At 37.2% G+C, this 23,237-nt stretch overlaps 1 protein-coding gene across 5 annotated transcripts in view; it reads right to left on the reverse strand.

Moving 5' to 3' along the window:
* The window catches only part of RBFOX1 (RNA binding fox-1 homolog 1), a 134,076-nt gene extending 111,286 nt beyond the window's left edge, over positions 1–22,790 (reverse strand). For 3 of the 5 annotated variants that reach the window (XM_029084730.1, XM_010167112.2, XM_029084757.1), the window contains exon 1: positions 22,548–22,790. In XM_029084730.1, coding sequence (XP_028940563.1) covers positions 22,548–22,757 — 210 coding nt within the window. In that variant the 5' untranslated portion in view covers positions 22,758–22,790. Of the gene's footprint in view, positions 1–5,505; positions 5,512–22,547 lie in introns of all 5 variants that reach the window. The other 2 variants (XM_029084795.1, XM_010167413.2) reach the window with 2 other exon arrangements.
* Positions 22,791–23,237: the final 447 nt, after the last annotated feature.

Below are 23,237 nucleotides of genomic sequence, written 5' to 3' on the forward strand. Positions count from 1 at the left end.
CTATTTCTCACAATGAGCTTGCCAACAAATCTCTTCCCTTGTTCATCCTCAAGCACAGCAACTAGAAATTCCTCAGTCAAGATACATCTATTTTTATCTAATGTCTGTACAGGGAAGCTATTAGCCATAATGGTCTCAAACAGTTTTGCTACCTGTACTTCACTTCAGGAATCAGGACAGGATGTTACAGCCATGCTCCCTCAGCCATTATTAGAGTTTAATCTTCTCTTGAACTCTCAGAAATGGGACTCCACTCATGTTTGCAGATGAAACAAAACTGAGTGGAGCGACTGACACAGCAGTGAGCTGTGCTGCCATGCAGAGGGACCTCAACAGGCTACAGATATAGGCCAAAAGGAACCTCATCAAGTTCAACAAAGAGAAGTGCAAATTTGTGCACCTGGGGAGGAAGAACCCCATGCACAGAGGAGTGACTGGCTAAAAAGCAGCTCTGCAGAAAGAGATATGGGAGTCCTGGAAGACAAAGGGAATATGAGTCAACAATATACAAGGGATTAGAGTATCTGACAAACAAGGAGAGAATGAGAGAGCTGGGACTGTTCAGCCTGGAAAAAAGAAAACTTGGAGGGGTCTTATAAATCTGCATAAATACATGATGGGAAGGAGTAAAGATGAAGGAGGCTAGTGGCACCCCGTGAGAAGGCAAGAGATAATTAGCAAAAGCTGAAGTACAGGACGTTCTGTTTAGATGCTGGGAAAAAAAACTTCCTGTAAGAGTGATCTAACACTAGAACAAATTTCCCAGAGAGCTTGTGGAGCTCCCTCCTTAGAGATATTCAACACCCGACTGGACACAGTCCTGAGCAACCTCCTCTAGTTGATCCTGCTTGATTTGGCAGCAAGTCAAGATCAGGTCTAGTGATGATAATCGGACTTGGACACAGTCCAGTGATCAGCAGGCAGGTACATGGTGATGGGGCAGATCTGAGGTCAGAAGAGGACAAAGCAGATCAAGCAGCAGGTAAGAGTCCAGTTCAGCAGCTCCCATGGCCAGGCAGGGCAGGGCTGGGGCTGAGCTGCAGACCAGTGCTCCTGTGCTGGGGCAGGGGGCCCTGGGCTGGACTGAAATGGAGCTCTGAGACCATGGGTGGGAGCATGCTGGGAAGCCCGGGGAGGATGAGCGAGGCCAGTAAGGCTTAGTGGTGCCCTCAGGGCCCTGACAAGGATCAATTAATAAAGGCTGATGCCAGAATATTGTAAGAAAACAATACAAAGGAAGAAGATAAAAAAAGGGAGTGGGACACTCTTCAGAGAGGAAGGATTAATATGCAAGAGGAAGGCACTCCAGCATAATCCCTTTCCTCACAGTGCATTGATTTACATGGTTACACTATTTTCCCTTTAAATCTCACTTGTATATCTAAGATTCCCATATTCTTCTCTTGCACATTCTCTTTACATATGTAGTTTACCAGTATAACTATGTAAATAAATAAATCGATTCCTTATATATATATTTTTTTGTGCAATCATGATGACTGCATCATCTGTTAGTTCTTAGGATTTTTGTTCCTTTCTGTGCTATGGTGTGCTTTCCATCATTTATCCCAAACCTGCATAACATAGAAGTCTCTCTACACACACTTCGTTTCCCATATTAGTAACTGTAAACTGTCATGCTCACCAGATTCCTTGAACTACAACTATACTATGCTTTATAATTTCCTGCCAATTGAAAGGAAAAGGAACATAACTTAAGAAAAACTAACAAAAGAATAAATACTATTGCCAGATGTCCATCGCACAGTCAGCTAATCAGCCACTGCCCTGTGTGGGAATAATGCCAGTTTCTGATCTCCCAAAGCCAGTCTTTCATGAAACTTAAGGAAACTTCAGTCAAATAGATTTTTAGTTTCTTCAGTGATTTAGAGACATCCGAGTACACTTAGCTTCAATGCTATTATAGAAAACATATGGTAATCTAAAATATACTCAAAATAAGCTATTTCAGAGTTCTTTTTTAGGTATGGAATTTTCATTCTACATTATATTCTTACTGCATTTACTTCTCTTTAAGGAAAAAAAGGTTTGGTCATTCAGTTCGACATACAAGCCTAGGCTGCATATACTGTACTTCAGGAATGTGAGGAAATCACAGCAGTTTTTTAATCTATGAAGACAGACTATTCAGGATGACCCGAGAATCTCTTTTTTCTGAGTAGAACTTAGACACTAACATGAGAGGAAGTTATGGCAAGAATTAGCAGCTCTTGGGAGTAAAAGTGATTTAGAAATATAATAAAGTGAGAACACAAACGGACTTCATCCAGAGAAAGATAAAAGAATAGCTTACAGAAATATGGCATGAATTGCATTTACATTTAGTATCATCTACTTTTGTAACACCTCCCCCTTCTTCTATTTCTAAAAGAAACAGGATCAAAATTACTCTTTCTCAGACTCCTGGAAATGGATTTACAACTAAAATTGTAAATTAGAACCCTTACTGTCTTGCTCATTTCCATCTCAGTAAAGAATTCATCTGCTCCAGAACGCTGTGCAATCCCTTGACCACTCAATAGCTTGAGAAAAAGTATCACAGGCATTTTTAATTACTATTTGCAAAACCAAAGAAAGAAAAGCGGGTCAAAAAAATGAGACTCACAAGTGGTAAGTATGATTTTAAATTCCTTCAGTTATTTGCATAACCATCCAATATGTTTTAATGACTGCTGTTATGAGATTATATAAATTCATGAAGAATATATTTTTATTAATTCATATACTCAGGACTCTCACTCTCCTTCGATTAGAATGTCAGGTGAACAATTCAGCTGAAAGAAAAATGAATTGTGAGCTAAAGATGAGCAGTTCTGTCTCACCTGACTTACTCATGTGAAGAGCCTCTAATAGACACTATGAGGTGCAGGAATTAAATTAGAAACCACACCATTGATTTTTTTCAAATTTCCTTTAAATAAAAAGGAAGAAGAAAAGGTTAATTAAGTTCCCCCATGCAATTCTATTAAGAATATCCACGATTACTGTAGCATGAGGAGGATATTTAATGACAAAAAAAAAAAAAAAAAAAAAAGGAAGAGGCACTACTGAAATATACAGTTAGTCAATCAGAATGACTGAACAGCTGTGGCTGCTTTAATATAATGCAGACTCTTAAAATATTATAGAAAAGAAACAAAATAAACTAAGTTTCTTCCCAGAATGATGGTAATGATGGTACAGAAAGCCTTATAACCTAATATACAAGTATGAGTTGTACTATATAATACTTTTTTGGGTACAAAATCCTATATTTTGTAATATGAAGCGGCATTTGACAATATGAGTCACATATCCGTAACTTGATATACTGGCCTACCGGGGTTTTGTTATTTGGATTTCTACCTTGACCAATTGTCCCAAAATAAAATAAACCATCTCAAAATTTGTTATGTAGTACATTATTTTCAGAGACGCTATGGAAGCTTTTACAAGATGCTTATTTCTGTGCTTATTCGCTAATTCGGTCAGAGCAGAAACTGCTCGCAGTGTTCTGTGCAACTTTAAATATGGTCTGAAACTAAAAATAATAATCTACAGAGAGTTACTGAAGATACATCTGCACAACCCAAACACTATCAACTTTTAAACTGTATCTTCATAAGAACAGAATGTGTTGACTTTCAGCATCTAAAAACAGTAATAAAAAATAACCAGGCTTCTGCATTAGGAGATGTATCAAATATTTTTGCCTAGACATCTTTCTTGTTTAATTCCTCAAAACTATTTAATAACTTCCAGACATAGGTGTACCTCACTGAGAGAATAAATATAAAATACTTCTTTTGTTACCAGAGCACAGAGAAGGCTGAAAGCAAGTATCAACATCTGCAAATAAAAGTTTTTCATATTTGATTTCAGATTTTATTAACTGCTTCAATTTAGCCTGGCCAAGACATGGCACTTCACTGAAAAGAGTGGAACTGACTCAAAAGATTAATTACAGTAAAATTATCCTAATCTGTCATAAGCTCTGATATAGGAGTAAGAAGAAGTAATTTGCTTCAGTAAAAAGCAATGATCACCAAAGCATGAAAATTAACACTTCACAGAGGTAGATATTAAATGAGAAGTATTAGCTGCATCAGCGTATTGGAGACAACTATAAACTGCAGAAGACCTCTAAGACTGAGAAATACTGTAGTTTATTATGATAAAGTCAATTTTTATCATTCAGTAAATGCTCACTTTGTGAATTTAGCACTGTATTTCTTTCTCCTCAAAGGTAAATTGCATTACTGCTTGCAGAATTTATACCACTTCTGTTTTCTTTATGCATTATTGCTTACTTTATCTCATGGAAACTTATTAATACACAGAAGGTAAAAGATCATCGAGTATTTATTTTATTACTTAGTTTGAGTACACAGACAACACCTATGACATATGCTCTTCAGACATTACATTAGTCAAAAAGAGGTTTTTATCATTTTCAGTCAGTGGGCACTTATGAGCAGATGAGAGCTCTTTCATTATTTTTTTACAAAGATAAATAAATGTAAAAAGATAAGTACAACTACACAGTGAAGATAGTCTGGCTTTACGTTCTTGTATTACAGAATAAATTCAACCCAAAGATTTTATAACCACTAGCATCCATACTGAAAGGTACTAATGCATCATTATGATCTAGCAGGTTGCTCGCTGTGTTTTACTGCCTTTCACACTACATTAACCTTTTGTACCTCAAGTATTTATGACCTCATAAGTAAGTATTTATCAAACTGAAAGCTCATATGCAGCACTGCATTTTAGCTATCATTGTTTAGGAACATTTATAATTTCTTTTTTGCCTGAATTTAAAGTCACTTTTGTATACAGTCTGCATTTTTAACAAGAACATCAATGCAAAGTAAAACTATTTTTCCACTATCCATGAAAATGACTAGACACAAAATTGCCACATGCCTCAAATATGGTCTCATGACAATGTGAAGAAAACCTTCTCATGCAAATTTTATTCTAAAATGAAATAAGAATTTTTTAAAACAGCAAACACACTTATGATACTTTCTGCAATATTCAGCAGCGTATCATAGTCAAACAATACACAGAAGTACTCCTGTACAAGAATCACTGCAATTCTGAAGTCACAGATTCTCTGTGTATCACGCTCTGTATTTCACAAAAAAACCTCCACAAAATACAGCAATCCAGGCAGCATGTGCGCTGTGTTAAATGTCTCCAGACCATATGCATAGCCAGGTTTGAGAAAAAACCTGCAGTTGATTAATGTATTGTACAAATATTGCACAAATACAGTGTTGCTTGCAAATATCCTTCCTGGCAAATCAGTATGAAATGTGAGGCACTGAAATCTACCATGAGGAAGGTAAAATTGTAACTTACAAACATTCTCATAAAATTTATGACTAACAAACACCACTGCATAAGCTGAGCTATCTCCAAGAGAAACAATGCCTGCCTAAACCATGCTCTTGACTGGGGCTGTGTGGCAGAGTAAGGCATTCTCCTCCTATTCACAGGCACCTGAGCGCTGGTGAAAAGAAAGAAGAAAAAAGGAGAGAAAAAAGAAAGAAAAAAGAAGAGAAAAAAGAAAGAAGAAAAAGGGAGACGGAGACCAGAGAGGAAAATGCCACAGGAAGGGAAAAAGGGTACCTGCTGCTCTGTTACCATCTTCTGCACGCTTATGCAGGGACAGTGGTTGAAAGAACAAGAATTTAGTCTTGGCCTCTCAGAGATTTCTGCTTGCTGCTAATCATACTGAGATATAGATTACTATTGTCCCTGCCTGCTGCATTTATGGCAACCCCCCCCTCAAACCCCAAACATAAATAACTTTACAGATGGAGTAGATTAAGGAGTTACTGAGGTGCTTTTCTCTCTCTAGTGCCCTCCTCCAACAAGATGCTGCCAGTTGACCCCCCTTCTGGTCATGCTCTTTGTCCATATTGTGATCTCCTGCCACCCTTCTTGCAGCTTTCTCAAGACTTTGCAGTGTAGGTTTGAAACTCAACAACCCCATAAGTCAAAGGTCAGTTTTCAGTCTCCCTTCCTCCTGACAGCCACAGGTCTCTATATTTGTAAAGCTAAATAACACAGCAGAATGCCTTCATATTTAGCATGTTACAGGGAGTTTTAGACCCTTGTCACCTGATCTTTGCCATGATCCTGACAGCAGTCATGTTCCTCATATCATTTCATGCCCCATCTTTGACTTCTCAATCCCATTCCTCTGTGGAAGAGAGCTGGAAACCATGCCAAAGTAAAGGAGCAGATGCATTTGGCTAGGTGCTAGCACACAGAGTGACCCTCTCCCCATCACATACCACAGGGGAGGACAAAGAGATGCTAGCGTCACGTGGTCTGCATGGTACATCTGAAAGTTAAACCAAGCTGTAGAGTTTCGCCTTTTTTAAAAAAACACACACATTTCCTAAGTAACAGAATATCTTTCTCCTTTTTTCTTATTCATACACCTGAAACACAGTATTCACACAAATCAAGCTCAGACTGTGATCTATTCGATGCTCAATGCTCCAAAAGCACACAGTAGTTCAAAATGAAATTCAGCAATAGCATTCTGCTGTTATGGGGAAAAAAAAACCCCTATCTCTCAGTCTAGACACTTGGGCTCAGGACAGCCAGCTGCTGCAATCTGTTTTATCACAGATTTGCCTCTGGCAGGTTATTTAAACTACTTGTATCCTAGTTCTTCCTCTGGAAAAGTGGAAAAAACAATAATTGTAATTCAACAAAATCTCATGAAATGGTCACAAGGATGAAATCAATCTTTTCAGAAGGTGCTTGGAGGGGATCATCCTCTAAACTCAACAAGAAAGAAATAATCACACTAGATTAAAGCAGTAGCATCACATTCAGAAATATCTGTCTTATAGTCCACTTGCAAATCTGAGGTCACAAGCTTGTAAACTATCTCCAATTGTTTCGTGCTACTCCATAAGAGTCGTAGGAAATGCAAATCAACTTCCTTCATATAAGGAATCATCACCTGGTAAAATATCAGAATTTTTAGAGAAAACTAAGTGTCACCTTGCATTCAAAATCAGATTCCAGCAGCCCTGTAATGCACCAACAGCCCTGTCAAGCTGCTAGCGATATAAACCCCTTAGTCCCTCAGCTGCACCAAAGCAAAGAACACATTCTGGTCCTAAGGCAGTAACCCAGCATGTCATACATCCTCCTTCAGTCACTGTGACATCTCTATGAGGAAAAAAACCACACAGTAAAATATCGTAACATTGGTTACATCTCTGCGACAAGGTAATTCATCAGCACCAACAAGCTTGTCCAGTGCAACACTGTCCCCCATGTCATACTGCTGCAGCATTAACATCAGCCTCAGCTCAGAACAAGAGGAAATGGCCTCAAGTTACTCCAGGGGAGGTACAGGTTGGATGTCAGGAAATACTCTTCACTGAAAGGGTTCTCAGGCACTAGGATGGGCTGTCCAGGGAGGTGGTTGAGTCACCATCCCTGGAGGTGTTTAAAAGATGGGTAGATGGGGTGCTCAGAGATCTGGTTTAGTAATGGACAGGTATGGTTGGACTCGATGATCTCAGAGGTCTTTCCCAACCAGGTGATTCTATGATTCTACAATTCTGTTTTGTGTATTTCCCACCCAGCCTTTACTATACAGGAGAGTGGACAGTTAATTCATGACTACAGAAATAAAACTGAAGCAAACAAAGAAAGAACACCTCTTCAAGCCCTCACAGCACTCAAAGCTCTTTCTCTTAGTGATAAAATTGGCCTAAATATGCACTAGGATATTATTTTCACAAACCTTATCAGAAGAAGGTCAAGGTACAAAGGTATTTTAGCAAATGTGAGAGCGACAAATTTATCACCTCGGCACTATTCAATTTACCAAAGAGCCCACCTGTAAATAATGTAAATAACATTTGGCATGAAATATCTACTCTTACTGAAAACTGCTGAGCAAATACTGCACTCGATTGCTGCCTTTGATCAGTATGGCAAGGTGTTACAAAGCATCCTCAGCAGATTAGTACTTCCAACTAAATCTCAGGGATGTCCTAGTTAACTGCCATTTCTTCACCCGAAAAGTACGCTCAAGAACAATTCCTTGTAGTAAAAGCACAGTTTCTTGCAGGGTCAACAAACTTCAACAAACATACCACGAGCCAGCCTTGTTCCCCTCTTTTCAGTCCCATCAGCAAGAACATACAACTGAGGGCACACAGCTTTCTAGAAGAGGATGGAGTATGCTTGTAATGCTCACTAAAGCGTAAATTCTAAAGTAGATTCAGGTCTAGTCTAAACTCAAATGATTACTCTGATACCTGTGGGATGACTCTGCTATATATGCAGTAAACTTCCTGCCAATGTCTTAAGTAATAATGAGTAACTCTATGCTGAACCAAAAAGTGTCCTTTTATTTGTAATAAAGACCAAGTACCATTCCTCATGGAAGAAAACAGATAGACAGACAAACATATAGACAGAGAGATGAAAACAGAAACTTTTCAGGAATATGAGCCCTCCTTCCTTCCCAATGAAGACAAAATGCTTAAAAGCAGAGGACACAGTAAGTTCAATCAAAATAAAAAACACCAGGTTCCTAAATTATGCTAATTAGCTGGTTCTAAAGTTAGCAGGTCTAAATGATCAGTACCTGAAATATGTCAAATCAGCATGTCAAATCATTAATTCAATTAATTAGAAAGCTCCAATACATTATGAGTGTTCAGGTTAAGGAAACTGGAGATACTAATACTAGATTAAATTCTGAAAAGATTGTCTATAGAGATATTAAACAACTGATGATACTAGAAAGCAATTTTATACAGTGGGTGGCCAGGGTACATGTGACTAGTAGGGCCACCACATTTCTCAGTCAGAAAAGTGATATACAAAATGACTTATTTTTACTATAGACAAGACTTGCTACACATGCATAGTTAGGATGATTAACATCATCTACATCATCTAGCACATGGTGAGTATATGCTACATTTCTATGCATGCAATAGTCTATTTGGGAATCTTAACTTTGAAAAACCCCAGACAAATATCCCAAGTCCTAAAATTGCTTCTAGATAAAAGTTCCAGGCAGAAAAATTAGATCAATCGGGCTGTGTTGAAAACAGAAATATCTCTTGCTGTAACAATACTAATAAAAAGAGAAAAACCTTAGCTCTTCCCATTAGGAAGTGCAGAGCAGAATCAGTGATTCGGACACTAGTACCTTTGACTGAACATGTTTTGTCTATAAAACACATAAGAATCTTGGCAAAGTTGACTTTTCTGTACATGCAAAAAGAGAAGCAAAGTGGGAAATGGCTGTAAGTTTCTTTCGAGACAGACCAGAGAGATAAAAGGAACGGATCTGCAACACTTTCAACTCAGTGGGGGAAAAAAAAAAAGAAAAGAAAGAGGGAGTCTACCTCAAAATGAGGAAGAAAATTCCAAAATTAGAAATGCTCGCTGGAGACAGGATGAAGCCAATAGCAACATTTTATCCTGGTGTGAAAGCACTTTTATTGCACATGTGAGCCATGTCACAAGCACAGATACTGCCAGTCTGTATGTTAACTTCAACAATTTTACAATGAGTGGAGCCTGCAGTGTTCCAAAGCTTTGTAACTACAAGTATTAAAGATTACCTTAAAAATTACAAAAAATTAAATAGCCCTAATAGTAGCCAGTATCGGATATCTTTGCAGCACAAGCTTAATGTCTTAATTAATGCATACAACTCAAATAACATCTCACCCATAAGCTTGTATTAAAGGCAAAATCTTACAATGCAAGAGTATTCAAACACAACTATCCAGCAGCTCTGCATAAACGCATGACCCCACTGTGCAGGTACCTACTCCTGTTTCTAACAACTCTGTAAGCAGTTCTGTGTGATTATTAGGAACGCCAGTACACAATCCTTTCAGTTTTCAGCAAGACTTATCTCTGAGGTTAAAACCATATTTTGTCACTAAGTTTCACTACAGTCACTGTGTACCATGGTGCAAATTTATTAGGATACAGTATCACCCACTCTTGAGTACCAAACAATGTTGATGCACTAGAGATTATTCAATGTCTACATTACAAACATGTTTACTCCTCCAGCTTACAACTTCTTGATTTTGTAAATCAGAAAGAAATTCTAAAAAACCCAGGAATTTAAGCAAGCTTCCTAGAAAACCCACAAACTGTAATGTATTTTAAGCTCATCACTTTAAGGGATTACTATAAAAGAAGAGTAAATTCCATTTGCTTCAAATCTACCTTTCAATCTGATTTTTATTTATTATAGAGTGTCCAAAACCAGGACATTCTTTTACAACCTTTATTTTTTAACATCCTCTAATATTTTTTTTTCCCAAACACACTGTTAAAACTAGAATACATTCTCTACTAAAACCAGAAAAAAAGTCACATTCATATACAAATAACAAAGTTTCACTATTTCTCCTGCTCCAGGTTAGGACATTTTGCCACCTGTCCCTGCCAGTTTTACTTTAAAGATGAAAAGGAAGAGCTTATGTATGAGAAAAAGGAAATACAAATACTGAGAAGTGAAACTCAGCATCTGTTTCATTAAGCTTGTTAACACTGCATTTCTGTAGCCCTAAAATCAAAAAAGTAAGGACTCTGAGCAAATAGGTAATAGAGTTGCTACATTTGCAAGTAAATGCATGAGTTAAAAGCAAATTTCTCTGGGCTAAACTATTATTTTTTCCTTGATGTAAGTGAAAAATTGAATTTCTTTTGGAATATAATTTCATGTTAAGATTAATACTTTCAGACATTTTAAGTAAATTGACATTTCATAACTATATTTTTGGCAATAAATAAGGGCAGCAATAAGATAATGGTTTTTTTAATATTGACATATTACATATATAAACACATACAAAATATATCATGTCATTATGAAAAGCAAAATTAGGTGTTCCAGCATTATTATAACTTGAAAATAGTAAATTTACATAGTTTCCATTCAGTTTTGTAGACATCTCTTATCTCACACATAATGTGCTTATAAACCCAGCAGATCTTTTATTCACTAAACCTACCACTACAGAAGCTTTGTCTCCAAACACTAATTAGCACAGACAGACTTAGATCTTTCTGGATAGCTGGGTGATCATGTCTGCAGAATGTTGCAGCGCTGGTACACATATTGTTTTCAAATCTAATATTTAGATACTATTCTGGAACAGCTGGAACCTATGTGAGTCCTTATTAAATTAAACAGTTGACATCTTTTGACGTGCTTTTTATAACAGCAAGAAAAAAAACACAGGCATAGAAAAGACTTGCCAATTGTAATCACACTTTCTACTTCTCTTTTGATTGAATCAGAAGGCATTCTGCTGCTTTTTCTTTTATAAATCAGAGAATAAAAGTATTTTGATTACAATCCAAAGCAAAAAAGCACAGCAAGAGAAACCCTCCGTTCTTACTTTTCAAGTTATAAGAAAGCTGGAAGGCAGTGCTAGTCTTATTACAGAGTCTATAGATCAGTCAATATATAAAGATTGAGATGTCCTCAATGGCAAACAATCTTTGAAGTCCTCTGTTCCACTGATAGAGAGTTTCATGTTCTTTGTCTATCACACCCAGAGGTGTTATTAGACCTTGTGGTAGAAGCTGATGAGAAGCTGTCACACGGGCGCTTTTTAATCCCCTCCTTCTCACAAATATTTTTAGAGAAGTGATTGCAGGGGCTGTGAAGGACTTGGATTGAGATGGATTTTAAATGGACACCTCAGAATTTGTATACTGGGGTAAGACTCTTGATTGTAGTTCAGAGGTAGTTCCCAGAAAGGGAAGAGAAGCTCAATGGCAGTGGAAACTGTTTGAGTGGACGAGATTTAGAGATCTCAGCTGGAAAAGCAAATGCAGAGAGCCCCTTTGAGCAAGGGTAGCTAGTAGCAGAGAGCCTGAGGGGTCTCTTAGAAAGCCCTTGAGAGGCTTTTCTAAATCAAAAAAGGCAGTATGATATGCTGATACTGCAACATAACTGTGTGGGATATCATCTGAAAAAGCATCTAGACTCAGCAAGAGCAATCTAAATACAGAAAGACCAGAGAATTTGTGTGCTCTTCATATGAACTACAAATTCCCTTCAGAAGATTTCATATTCTCTCCATGTCACATTAAAATCAATGGTAGTCGGCTTTGGAACTCCTACTGGGAAGGGGGGGAATGAAAGTAAACTATAAGATCATCTTGGAATAAGCAAAAACTGGGAAAAAACAGGAAGTAAAGACAAAGCAGACATATTGAAAAGCAACATAAAAGGAAAACTAGAGGAAGGTTATAAAAAGGGTATAAAGTGTTGTAGAGATGAAAAGACAAAACAACTAAAATGCATGCAAAGATTAAAAGCAGGCAAGAAGCAAGCAAAAGGATAGGCAGGTTTTGCATTTATGCAATTCTTACTTAAAAATTAGCAATTATTTTATATATGTCTATGAAGCTTTCTCAATATATTAGGAAATATTCACCCTCTTATCCCTGCAGTGCCAACAAAGTAACTAAATATTCACCTTTAATCACATAAGTAAAAAGCACAAAGCATGTGGCAACTCCTCACAACTCAAAAAAACCCCAAACCCCTCCAAGTTTCGTAAGATCAAGTTATACTTTTATCAGCTGACACTAGCTTTTTTGAAGTTAGCAACTACTCACATATAAACATGAAAAACCTCAATTTTATACAGAGCAACTAAGTATGCTTCACAGAAAGAGAAACAGAGCAGGGGTTTTGCTTTTGCTGTGGGAGAACTGCATGTAACATTTTGGTAGAGGCATTCTACTGTAAATATATATTTTAATAAACTGATTCTTAAATATGTACATTATTTTACATATTGGCTAGCTACAAGATGCCACTGTAAAGTTTTGCCTTCAGTTTACAGTACAAAGGTATGCATGCTTTCATAACCAGAGTCCATCTTCTATGGCCTAATGGCCTGAATGGACCTCCTAGCTGCATTCTTATCTTCCAGTAGAACCAGGACAGAAAAAACCCCACTATTCTGGTTTTCCTCAAATTGCAGCAAGCATCTTGCCATGTAGATTACCATTTCCATGTCATACTTTTGTAAAGAAACTGCCATATACATGTAGGACTAATTCAAGACAGAACAAAACCAGGTTACTCTCTTACTGATCCCTTCATCTGGAATTTCTTTCTATTTCTACAATTAATTAATAAATTATTGGTCATTTAATGTCTAGATCTGTGCAATTTAAGATGACCACCCCAATCTTTCTGCATATCACAGAAAGACCAAATACAGCACGACGTGTGCTAGACTATTAGCTCAGTCTAATTCCTTTTCTGGTAAAGTTTGAGAGGAAGAACTTCTACCCATTTCCTGAATGACTATCTAGTTAATAAGAAAATTGTCCTCTGCCTGTGATGTGTATTTCACCCTGTCACATCTCTGGTAGACCATAAAGCAGCTTCAGACTTAAAGATAGATTCAATGCTTGAAGGTTAAGCCAAGATAGATCAATGTGCCTGTCTTTCTAATATTGACAGATAGCGAAGTTAAATGTTTGAATCAAGTCACTCTTCCACACTGACCCTAGGAAGGGAACAGATCAGGCATGGAGAAGTGGTAAGTAAGCCCACACATGAGTAACATGTAATTAAAGTAATTCTGTGGGGAGGTAGGTGGGTGCGTGAGAAAGCTGAAGAGACAGGTCTGTGGGAGAGGCATGGAAACCTGAGAGTATAAACAGAATTTTAAAAAAGTATTTTCAGGGTTGTGTTGGGCGGTAATAAGCCACTAAGCCATCCTTAACTGAGACCCACGTGTAGTCAGGAAGGAGAGTAATTTAGCTCTTGTGTACCCCTGGGCAACGACTGTCACATGAGTAGAAATTCAGCATTATGATTTAAGGAAAAAGAAAGGAAGCCAATTTGAATGATCTTCATAGATCTTAACTACAAACCTAGTTAGTTTTCCATCTACCTGTGGTACCTGTCCATTCTGACCTCTCTAATGGAGAGCCAGTTTCTTGCAAGCAAGGACCTAAGGATGCTGCTGGTTAACCAAGTTACAAACATATTCTCCTCACGCCATTGCACAAAATGCTCCAGCCAATATACAAGTTTATACTGCAATTACAAAGAGTTGGTGCAGGGAGGAATCAACAACTTCTGATAAAGCTGCAAACCACTAACTACCATTTGCATGTCAATTACAAGAGAATGGAAAACATCATTAGTCTTACCTACCCTAGCACAGCCACTCCTGTATTTAGTGAAAATGAGAGCTAATTTTCACCATAAAAATCTCTCCATAAGGATCAATTTTAATTACAATGTTATAACGTGAAGCAAAGATGGAGAAGGTCAAATACAAAGTAAGTTGTAATTAGCTATTTCATCATATCAAGATCGCCTTTGAAATTTATGCTCAGTTTGTTAAGCAAAATGTGCAACAAATGTTTTTCTCAATATATCAGAACCTGAAGCACAGCCAAAGCATTCGAAGTCCACAGCAACTTAGACTACATAGAGAGAAGAAAAAGTCAATAATGTACCATGTAAAAGAACAGGTACGGAGAAGTAAAGAGCCCAAGAGACAATACAAAGTACAAGAAAACACAAGAACACCCAACATTTTTAACTCTTTCAGGGCCAAGAAGAAAATCTTAAACTGTTTAGTTGGTCAATTAAACTTGGCACATCAGAAACTATCTGTAATGCTTTTTAGGAGAAACTTTCAAAGTTGGAGTGATACGACTGTATCTCTGGTTGACCATGTGATTGAAAAGACCTCTGCAATGTTTTGTGCATTAAATCTGCCTTAGAGTTGGCTGGAATTGCCTGCTCAAGTGATATAAGAACTGTTAGACTGCCCTACAACAAACATTTAGAAGGGTATTAAATAGATTTCAGCTAATTTATTTGAGTAAACATGACTAGAGATGACAGAGCGTAATTGCTCCCTTTATCCCTGGGTGGGTTTTTATTTTTGTTTTCAGAGAGATGCTTCAGCTTTACTACTTCACCAATTTCAAGCACTCAAAAATCATGAGAGGAAGTTAAAAATCACAGTATCTCAAAAAAACCCCAGAATAATAATTTTTATGTCTTCTGTTTCAATATTACATTTGCAATCCCTTCCTGCTATGAGAATAAAAAGGCAAAAGAAGCTGAGGAGATACCTAAATCACAAGGATCAGCTACTGAGATTTCAGAAGAACACAAGACACGCTGATATGCACGCAGTGGCACAATTAGCTGGCAGTGTCACAGCTGCTCCCCTCACACCAGATACCACTCACAGCATGGCAAGTACTTTCTGGCAGCAAAGCCTAAGTTAAGTTAGCAACACAGGGAAAAAAGGTGGTTATCTTCTCACCAAGCAAAACAACTAAGTATACAAACAGGCTCTTTACAAACATTATCATAAAAACCGGTCAGTTTAAGGTTCTGTGTATCCTTGAGAAGAATCTATTTTAGAGCATGCACTGACACATAGAGCTGCCAAAGAGAGCAATCTGTTCCTGCTATTCCTTAGCATACGCAAAGAAATACACGTGGGCATAGTTACAAAGTTTACACGCAGGGCTCTCAGCAAGGAAGCCTCTTAGAAGTAATAATGCCTATGATCACAAGTCATTACTGTGCCTCACCAAACCAGCACAGCATTATGTTATCTATTTGGGATGTCAGTTTTGATCTCTTCACTAGAGAGCAAGAGCTGGACCAGGTTGCTTGCTTCTGCAGCTCTGAAGCACTCGGGGTCTTGAAACAAGCTCTTTGAAGTATTTTTTCCAAGTAGCATTTGGGACCAAATATAATAGGAAGTATAACTGAAATAGCATGCCATGCTGACACAATAGCCTACGCCAGCAGGGTCTGATTTAGATGCATAAACACTACTGTAACCATTGTCAAAGTATTATCCACTATCTAGCATACCGGTGGCAAACATCTACAGACAAAAATACAGAACTGAGTAGAATAAGAACTGGGTCATTAATAGCAGTTGGGGAAAAAAAAAATCCATGGGGAAATCTGACTTGAAAGGCAGCCACTTCATGGTGAGAAGTTCCTAGCTCCTCCGCAGAGGGGCAGAGGGTGCTGCTATTTAGAGAAATGATTGACGTGGTTATCTGCACCGTAATTCTGCTCTGCTTGCTTTCCAGACAGAACTACACACGGAGCCAAGTCAGTCACTTTTTCTTCCCAAGCCACAAGAGGCAGTGCCAGGATCTGTCTTCCAGGTGCACTATGAAAACCTACTAGGCAGAATATTCAGTGACAAGGGTAACACCAGAGGAGCTGAGCAGCACTGGAAAGTGTCCTCTGCTCACTATACAGATAGTTGGTATACTGAACTTCAAAGAAGTTTACCTCAAGGCTAACAAGCACAACCACAGTTACATGATAAACCAGCAAACTACAGAGAACTTCTCTATTTCAGTGACACACTGTTTTGAGAACAATTGATGGACACCTATAAACCAAGGATGATAGTCCACTGTCCAATGTGGAATAGAATTTCTTGAAACAGCTAATGTATGCTACACCCCCAGGAATAAAACAGGAGAAAAAGAGAAGAATGAAACATTGGGGGGAAAGAAAGGAAAAAAAAAATCACTTACACCAATAACTTACATAAAGAACATAGCAGGAAAAAGATCTAATAAAAAAATAGAAATATGCTGCAGAGAACTGTAGTAACAGTCTACCCACCTGCAGGCTTAGACAGGGCACTGAAGTACTTTACCATAAGTGCTTGCTGCTGTCAGTTTTCTTACCCAAATTAAAAAGCACAACAGAGAAATTAATACCAAAATAATCAATAAAGATTGTATATCTTTCTCTTCCCCAAAACAACCAAGTTCACTAGGGTAAAGAGCTTTTCAGTCCAGAGAATCACCAAGCCTTTGCAAATCCTTAGATGAAGAGGTGGCCCCTGCAACATGACTAAAGAATGCACTAATTAGACAGAATTAATACCAAGAAAATAAATCATCAAACTTACAAACGATTAAATCTCAAAGAAAATACAAAATTTCAAGGTAAAGCAGGGCAACTGTAGGAACAGACATCGAGTATCTAGTATATCAATTACTTCCACATAACAGACTATCAAGTTTACTGGATGCTACAGGAGAAATATTAGTAGGAAATTTAGTCATATCACAGGAGTTATGCAAAAATATCTTATCATCTGCAATGATCACAGACAACCCACACCTCTGCACTAGACGTCTTCTACAGAATTTCAGCAGCACTGCCTCCCCCTAACGCCACGCTGGCTATTGATTCACAACCACCTTAGACAGAAAAGCACTGAATCACCAACATTCCTGTAAGTGCATTTTCCCTTGAGGACCCCTATCCAAGCACACAACTTATCGAGGCTTTTCAGCTTGTGAAGTCTGGTGAAGTCACAGTCCAAGGGAGAACGACTGAACAACGACCTCAAGTTTGCTCTAAAGCAAAAGCAGAATTAAGTTTAGAGTATAATATTTCTATATACACACACAAAAACCGCAGAGCATTATTACAAACTCAGTTTTTACCAGGCCATGATATATATTTACTTCCATTATTAGTATAATACATTTAGAATAGGAAACACTAGAGAAACAACATTTATTTTACTACTACCCACTTTCTTACACATGCCCAGTTAATGCCCTTTGTATTTACATACTCATCTCCCACTGACATCAACAGAAGTCACACATAAAAACCACAGGCAAAAATGGAACAAGTTTTACTCTCAGAACTATCTACGTACAATATGTAGACAGGTAAAATGTGATTTTGTATTTCATAAAATGATCAAATGTCTTACTTAAAAATCCTTTAAAATATGTAACTATTTAACATAACACTCAAACCCACTCTTCAGAATTGTCAGACGTTACTTTTACCATAATTTTGTAACACACATCATTGATCCATCCTTCTTGAAAGAAGCAATTTACTATTTTTGTTAATGACTAAAAGCACATTGGATGCTATGCAACTCCAGAGGTCTACCAGCACTTAAATAACCCAGCGCTGGATGAGTATTGATTATGCATGTACTCAGATGGACTACTTCCTTGATTAAAGTTAACAAACATATTGATCCAAAAAGATGAAAACCATATTATTCAGAGAAGATTCAAAGTAACTTTTGACACTATTTTATTACCAACAGATCATTTTATATTATTTCAGCTAAATCATCCTGTCTTTAAACATTTACTTCCCTTTCATCCTGTACATTTTCTGTTTCATAGCATCAAAACACAAAGTTAGTAATCCCTGTACATATAATCTAAGCACCTCTTATGACTAATATTTACCCTAACAAAATACTGTTTTATCAAAATAATAGAGTAAAAATTTTCACTAGGAAATGCACCTTTTGGAAATACACAAGTATTTCTAATCCCACAAATTATTTTTTAATTAGTTAAGCATAACATGCAGAAAAGTAAAATCTTAACAATATCAGAGCATTCTGTGCTCCTTGACTGCAATTTTTTGAAGTGCTTGTTAGTCAATTCAAGCAAAAGCAAGCAAGAAAATGTTTTTTCTTAACTGAAATGAACTCTGGCATTAAATTGAGAGAGAAGTGTAAGGAAAATGGCATGGTTTTTGATAGGGTAGATGCCCAGCCAGGAGATGCTAGTTGGAAGTCCACAGAAAGCCAGCGTTACAAATGACAAAAGATACGCAGAGCGTGATATTCAGATATTATGTGTGCTCCCTGGAGAAGACCAAGATATGAAAAAGTTTGTGCAATGTTTTGTTATAAGAAGTAAAATCCAAGAGAAAAATAAGGATCCCTTCATATTAAGTTCTCAACAAAATACTTTCATTTTAATCTAAGAAAAGTATACGTTCTCTTCTCATCAGATTTATCTGCTTTCATAGCATATAGAAAATACTATATACTCTGTAACTCTGTATTCATTAATGTCCCACACCAACTCAAAGTTGGTTTAAAGCCCTGTCTTTTTGGCTTGGTAATACTTTACATCCATTTTAAAAGGTTCTGAATGACCAAAGACAACACATAAAACCTTTACTAGAGCCTATAGATTCTACTCACAAGGAAATCAAGTCTACAGACTTTCTATATTAAAAGCACTCTACAGTGCATAAAATTGCAAACCTGTAATAAAACTGATGATTGGAATCTTGTTCAATTTGCAGCAAATGGGGATACTGACAGAGGTTCCAGCTGGGCCAGGATCACACTCTGTTACAGTAAAGGATTGCAGGGAATTTTTATTTTTTTATCTTTATTGGGGTTTAAGTTGCACTAGACTGAATGCGAGCTCTACCTTCAGTGTATGATTCTTTCAGACAAAAAGAAAGAAACTGAGACACACACAAAAAGCCAGGGTGTGTGTCTAGCCTCCTTCCTGGATGAGGCTAAGTCACTTCTAGTTCTTTAAAATAGATAATTGCCTTGCAGTTTCTTAGCTTCATATTTCAAAATTTTAAGGTCCATTTTTAATGGCACATCCAGCTTCACATGTACATAAATATGCATGTGAATAAGAAAATTCAAAAATTGGTCTTGCCTCCAATAGCTTGTCTAATCTACATTAATCAAAAGAGTATTCTTTTGTGAATGATTGATCAATTGATTATTTTGTTTTTGAATTCATATAATACAATTTACTGAAAGGAAACTATGTAAAAATATTGGAATCAAGCAAACAAATGCCACTATGTCCCACATCAATTCCACTTAAAATTCTTTAAGACTGGAAACCAACTATTCAGAAAGATAGTAGGAACTGGAAAGAAATAAATATTTTTCCTTCAACAATAAAGACCACATGGAGTTACAATGTTGGCACAGTGCTACTGAAGCTCTATTTCATAATAAAAACATATATTACTAATCCTACAGAGAGATGCACACAGCTGGACCCTCATAATGACTCTGCAGTGTATTAAGGGCAACGCTAATGAGACACAGCATAACAGGTTTTAGATCTAAATACTCATAATTAAATTGTGCAAACAATATTTGACTGTAAACTTGTAAAACTAACTAGTGAGTAACATGCTAAATGTCAAGGTTACTTTGAACAATGAAGATCCACAGATACACACGTCTTGTAAACTTTTATTTCAATGCATTGCTCTCCAGGGAGGAACAGTATGAACAACTTATCAATATAACATTGCAATTTAGAAAAAAAAAAAATCTTTGTAAAAACCAAAACAAACTAAAACTTTCTCCAAATACCCTAAAGTCAAAAGTAATGAAATCTAATTCTTTATAAACAGCATGGGAGCTACTTCAAAAAGTTATGCTCATTCCTCTGTAAGAAAGGAAACAGGAAGGCAAGAAAAGGATCCATAATAAAAAGAGTAAATACCTACCCTATATTCCCCTAATACAAAAGGTTAGTGGAACTGAAGTGTTATCCTTCAGAGAATCAAAATTCACTCCAAGTGGAACCAGAAAGGTGAAAGTGTACGACAGGTAAAATTTAAGTTGGATATTAGGAAGGCAAAAAGGAAATAAGAGCAGACAATAAAGCATACAAAAACAAATAACAGTAAAGCCTATTAGTATATTAGAAGCAGGAAACTTTCAAAGGAATCGTTGGATTTGCTAAATCTAGGATTGAACAGAGCACTGGCAGAAGATAAGGGCATTGCAGACGATCAAAATTACTTGTCATCAAATTAAATGTCATCAGCCTTTGCCTTGGAAGATGTTAGAAAAACACATACCTGACTTTTCTGATAAAGAGACTAACACTTCTTCAAACTGAAAAATCAAAAAAGGGCTGAGGAAACACAATAAATTGAAAGCAATAAATGAGGAAGGATGAGCTCCTGTCCCACTTGCATCGACAGGTGTTTTATCATTGATTTTAGTACCGACAGTCTTTTACTTCAGAACTGAACAGCTAACAGACCAACAGTTTCAAAATATGAAAAAGCTCAGCTGGGCATCACAGTGGACTGCTCAATGTGCAGCAGTGATCAAAAGAACAAGCGAAATAGTAGAATCTAAAAAGAATAAGACAGAGACAGTAGGAAAGACTCTATTTTTAGTCAATATCCAATCTCTTCTGGAGTATCTATTCAGCTTAGGGTTCCTGCTCTAAACCAATGACAGTGGCATATGACAAGAGTTTGACAACAATCACCAATTATTATGGAAGAAAATTTTAAAAGTTGGAAAGAAGCAGGAATTTAACTTAGTAAAGAGATGAGTAAGAGGGGACACTGTAGAGTTGGAAAGAATACTATGAGATATAGGTAAAGAGGATGCTCTTCAACTTTCTCGCACTACTAGAGCAAAGGGTCAATCAGAGCAATAAAAAGTTACCAAGTCAAAAATAAAAGGCCTGAAAGATTTTACTGCATAAACCACAAAACTGTGTAATTAATTCACATGGACATCTCCATGCTAATAGCAAGGAAGATTCTTTTGTGCCTTTGCTATTGCTTTTCTTTCTTGTTTGTTCCCATATAAAGAAATGGTAGCAAACAAATCTTCAGAACACGGCATTTAAGGGAACATGCTTTCCCTTTCCTCTTGCCCTACTGCATCAAACTTTTCAAGTTGGATAGATGCCAGGGGAGGAAGAGCAGGTAAAATGAGGTATGGAGCACGATGAGGACAGCAAAGATGAGGACAGCTAGTAGAGATGTTTCAAGCACATGCTCAAACTGCAGTGTGCAGTCTGTTCTGTGCTAGATCCTACACATGTAACGCAGGTGGTTGATGGCTCAGAAATCTGCCAGCTGTTGGCACGGGATATATTGGGTTCGAATCTAGAACTGAGACAGAAGCACTAAACTATCACTGTGTGAAATTTGTGACTTAAATTACAAGGTAGGTCCATCCAAGCAGTCTCTTGCATAATTCATGACACTTCAGAACTTTATATATAAATCAAACAGAAGGAAAGCCTATCATTTCTGCTCTGTTGAGCACAGATCCACATACAGCTTTGGTAGCGGCTGCACAAACAAGCTCTCTAGAAAATACAGTATTACAGACATGCTCTTCATAGTACTCATTCACACAGTTCCTCAAATAATTTCAATACAATATAATTCAATGAACACTTCTATGAAAAACTACTCAGAATTGTCAAAAATACAGAGGTCATTAAAAACAACAAAATGAGCCTGATTTGTTTTGTTGGGTTTTTTAGGGGTTTTTTTGGTTGCTTGAGGTTTTTTTTGTTTCTTTGTTTTCTTCCGAATAGATGCTTACAAAGACTCTTGCAATGTTTTTCCATATAAGACTTAGTCAAACTTTATTATATGATTCATGGGCTTGCTATTAATCATTTTGTCTAACACTGTAGAAAAGGAAACTACAAATTTACAAAGCTCCCACACTTACTCAGAGGCTCCAAAAGCTGTTAAATTATATTCTCCAAGTTCAATGATAAACTCTGACAGACTTTCAACCCTGAAATGGTGAGTAATCCTAACACAAACGAAGTGCAAAACTGTTAAGTGTAACATAAGAATAAATGTTATCAATAAAAACACATGTAAATTGAAACATACTGCTTTAGAAATAGCTGAAACCTTGACTTACTGTGGCTGTGCCGGAGACAGTTTGTGCATTTGTGTCAGCTGCACTCTGTTCAGAGTGTGTCTGCGCAGGAGGGTACATGTTTAACGTGTGCTCTGGAACAGTGGTTTGGCCTGTGTAGTCTGGAGCTGGATGAGGATGTGGGGCTGTGTATTCTGCAGGGATACCATTCTGAGGTGGAGCAAACTGGGCTGAGGCATAAGGCTGTGCCATTGTGTCAGGAGGTGCTGTAGCTTCCTGATTACCCTGTAAAAATCAAAGGGAAAAAAAGGAAGAAGAAATGTGGCGTGAGATAAAATAAGCGATGATTCTGCACACGTAACGCAGAAGTGATGACAGTATTCTGCTAAGATTGCTGGCCTGAGAAGGGCACAATGGTTGTTTCTTGAGGAGAAAATTTCTTATCTGAATTAAATCCATTTTGCTAACCCAATTACATTGTATTATAATTAGACAAACAAATCTGCTGTTCTCTGGATAATTGTAGACTATTCTTTAACTGGGAAAGGCCTCAACTCAGGCAATGGAAAGGGACAAACCCCAGTGCAACTGGCAATACCGAGCACTGAGAAGGTTAGCCCATGCTCTATGATCCATTCTGACTTACCATTTGCAGAACACAGTATGTGCAACCTACACACAGAGCAGGATTTGGGTGCATACTGCTAATATAACCATATACTGAAAATATTT

Source organism: Antrostomus carolinensis, unplaced genomic scaffold, assembly GCF_000700745.2.
Source record: "Antrostomus carolinensis isolate BGI_N321 unplaced genomic scaffold, ASM70074v2 scaffold6980, whole genome shotgun sequence".
In the NCBI taxonomy this organism is placed as follows: domain Eukaryota; kingdom Metazoa; phylum Chordata; class Aves; order Caprimulgiformes; family Caprimulgidae; genus Antrostomus; species Antrostomus carolinensis.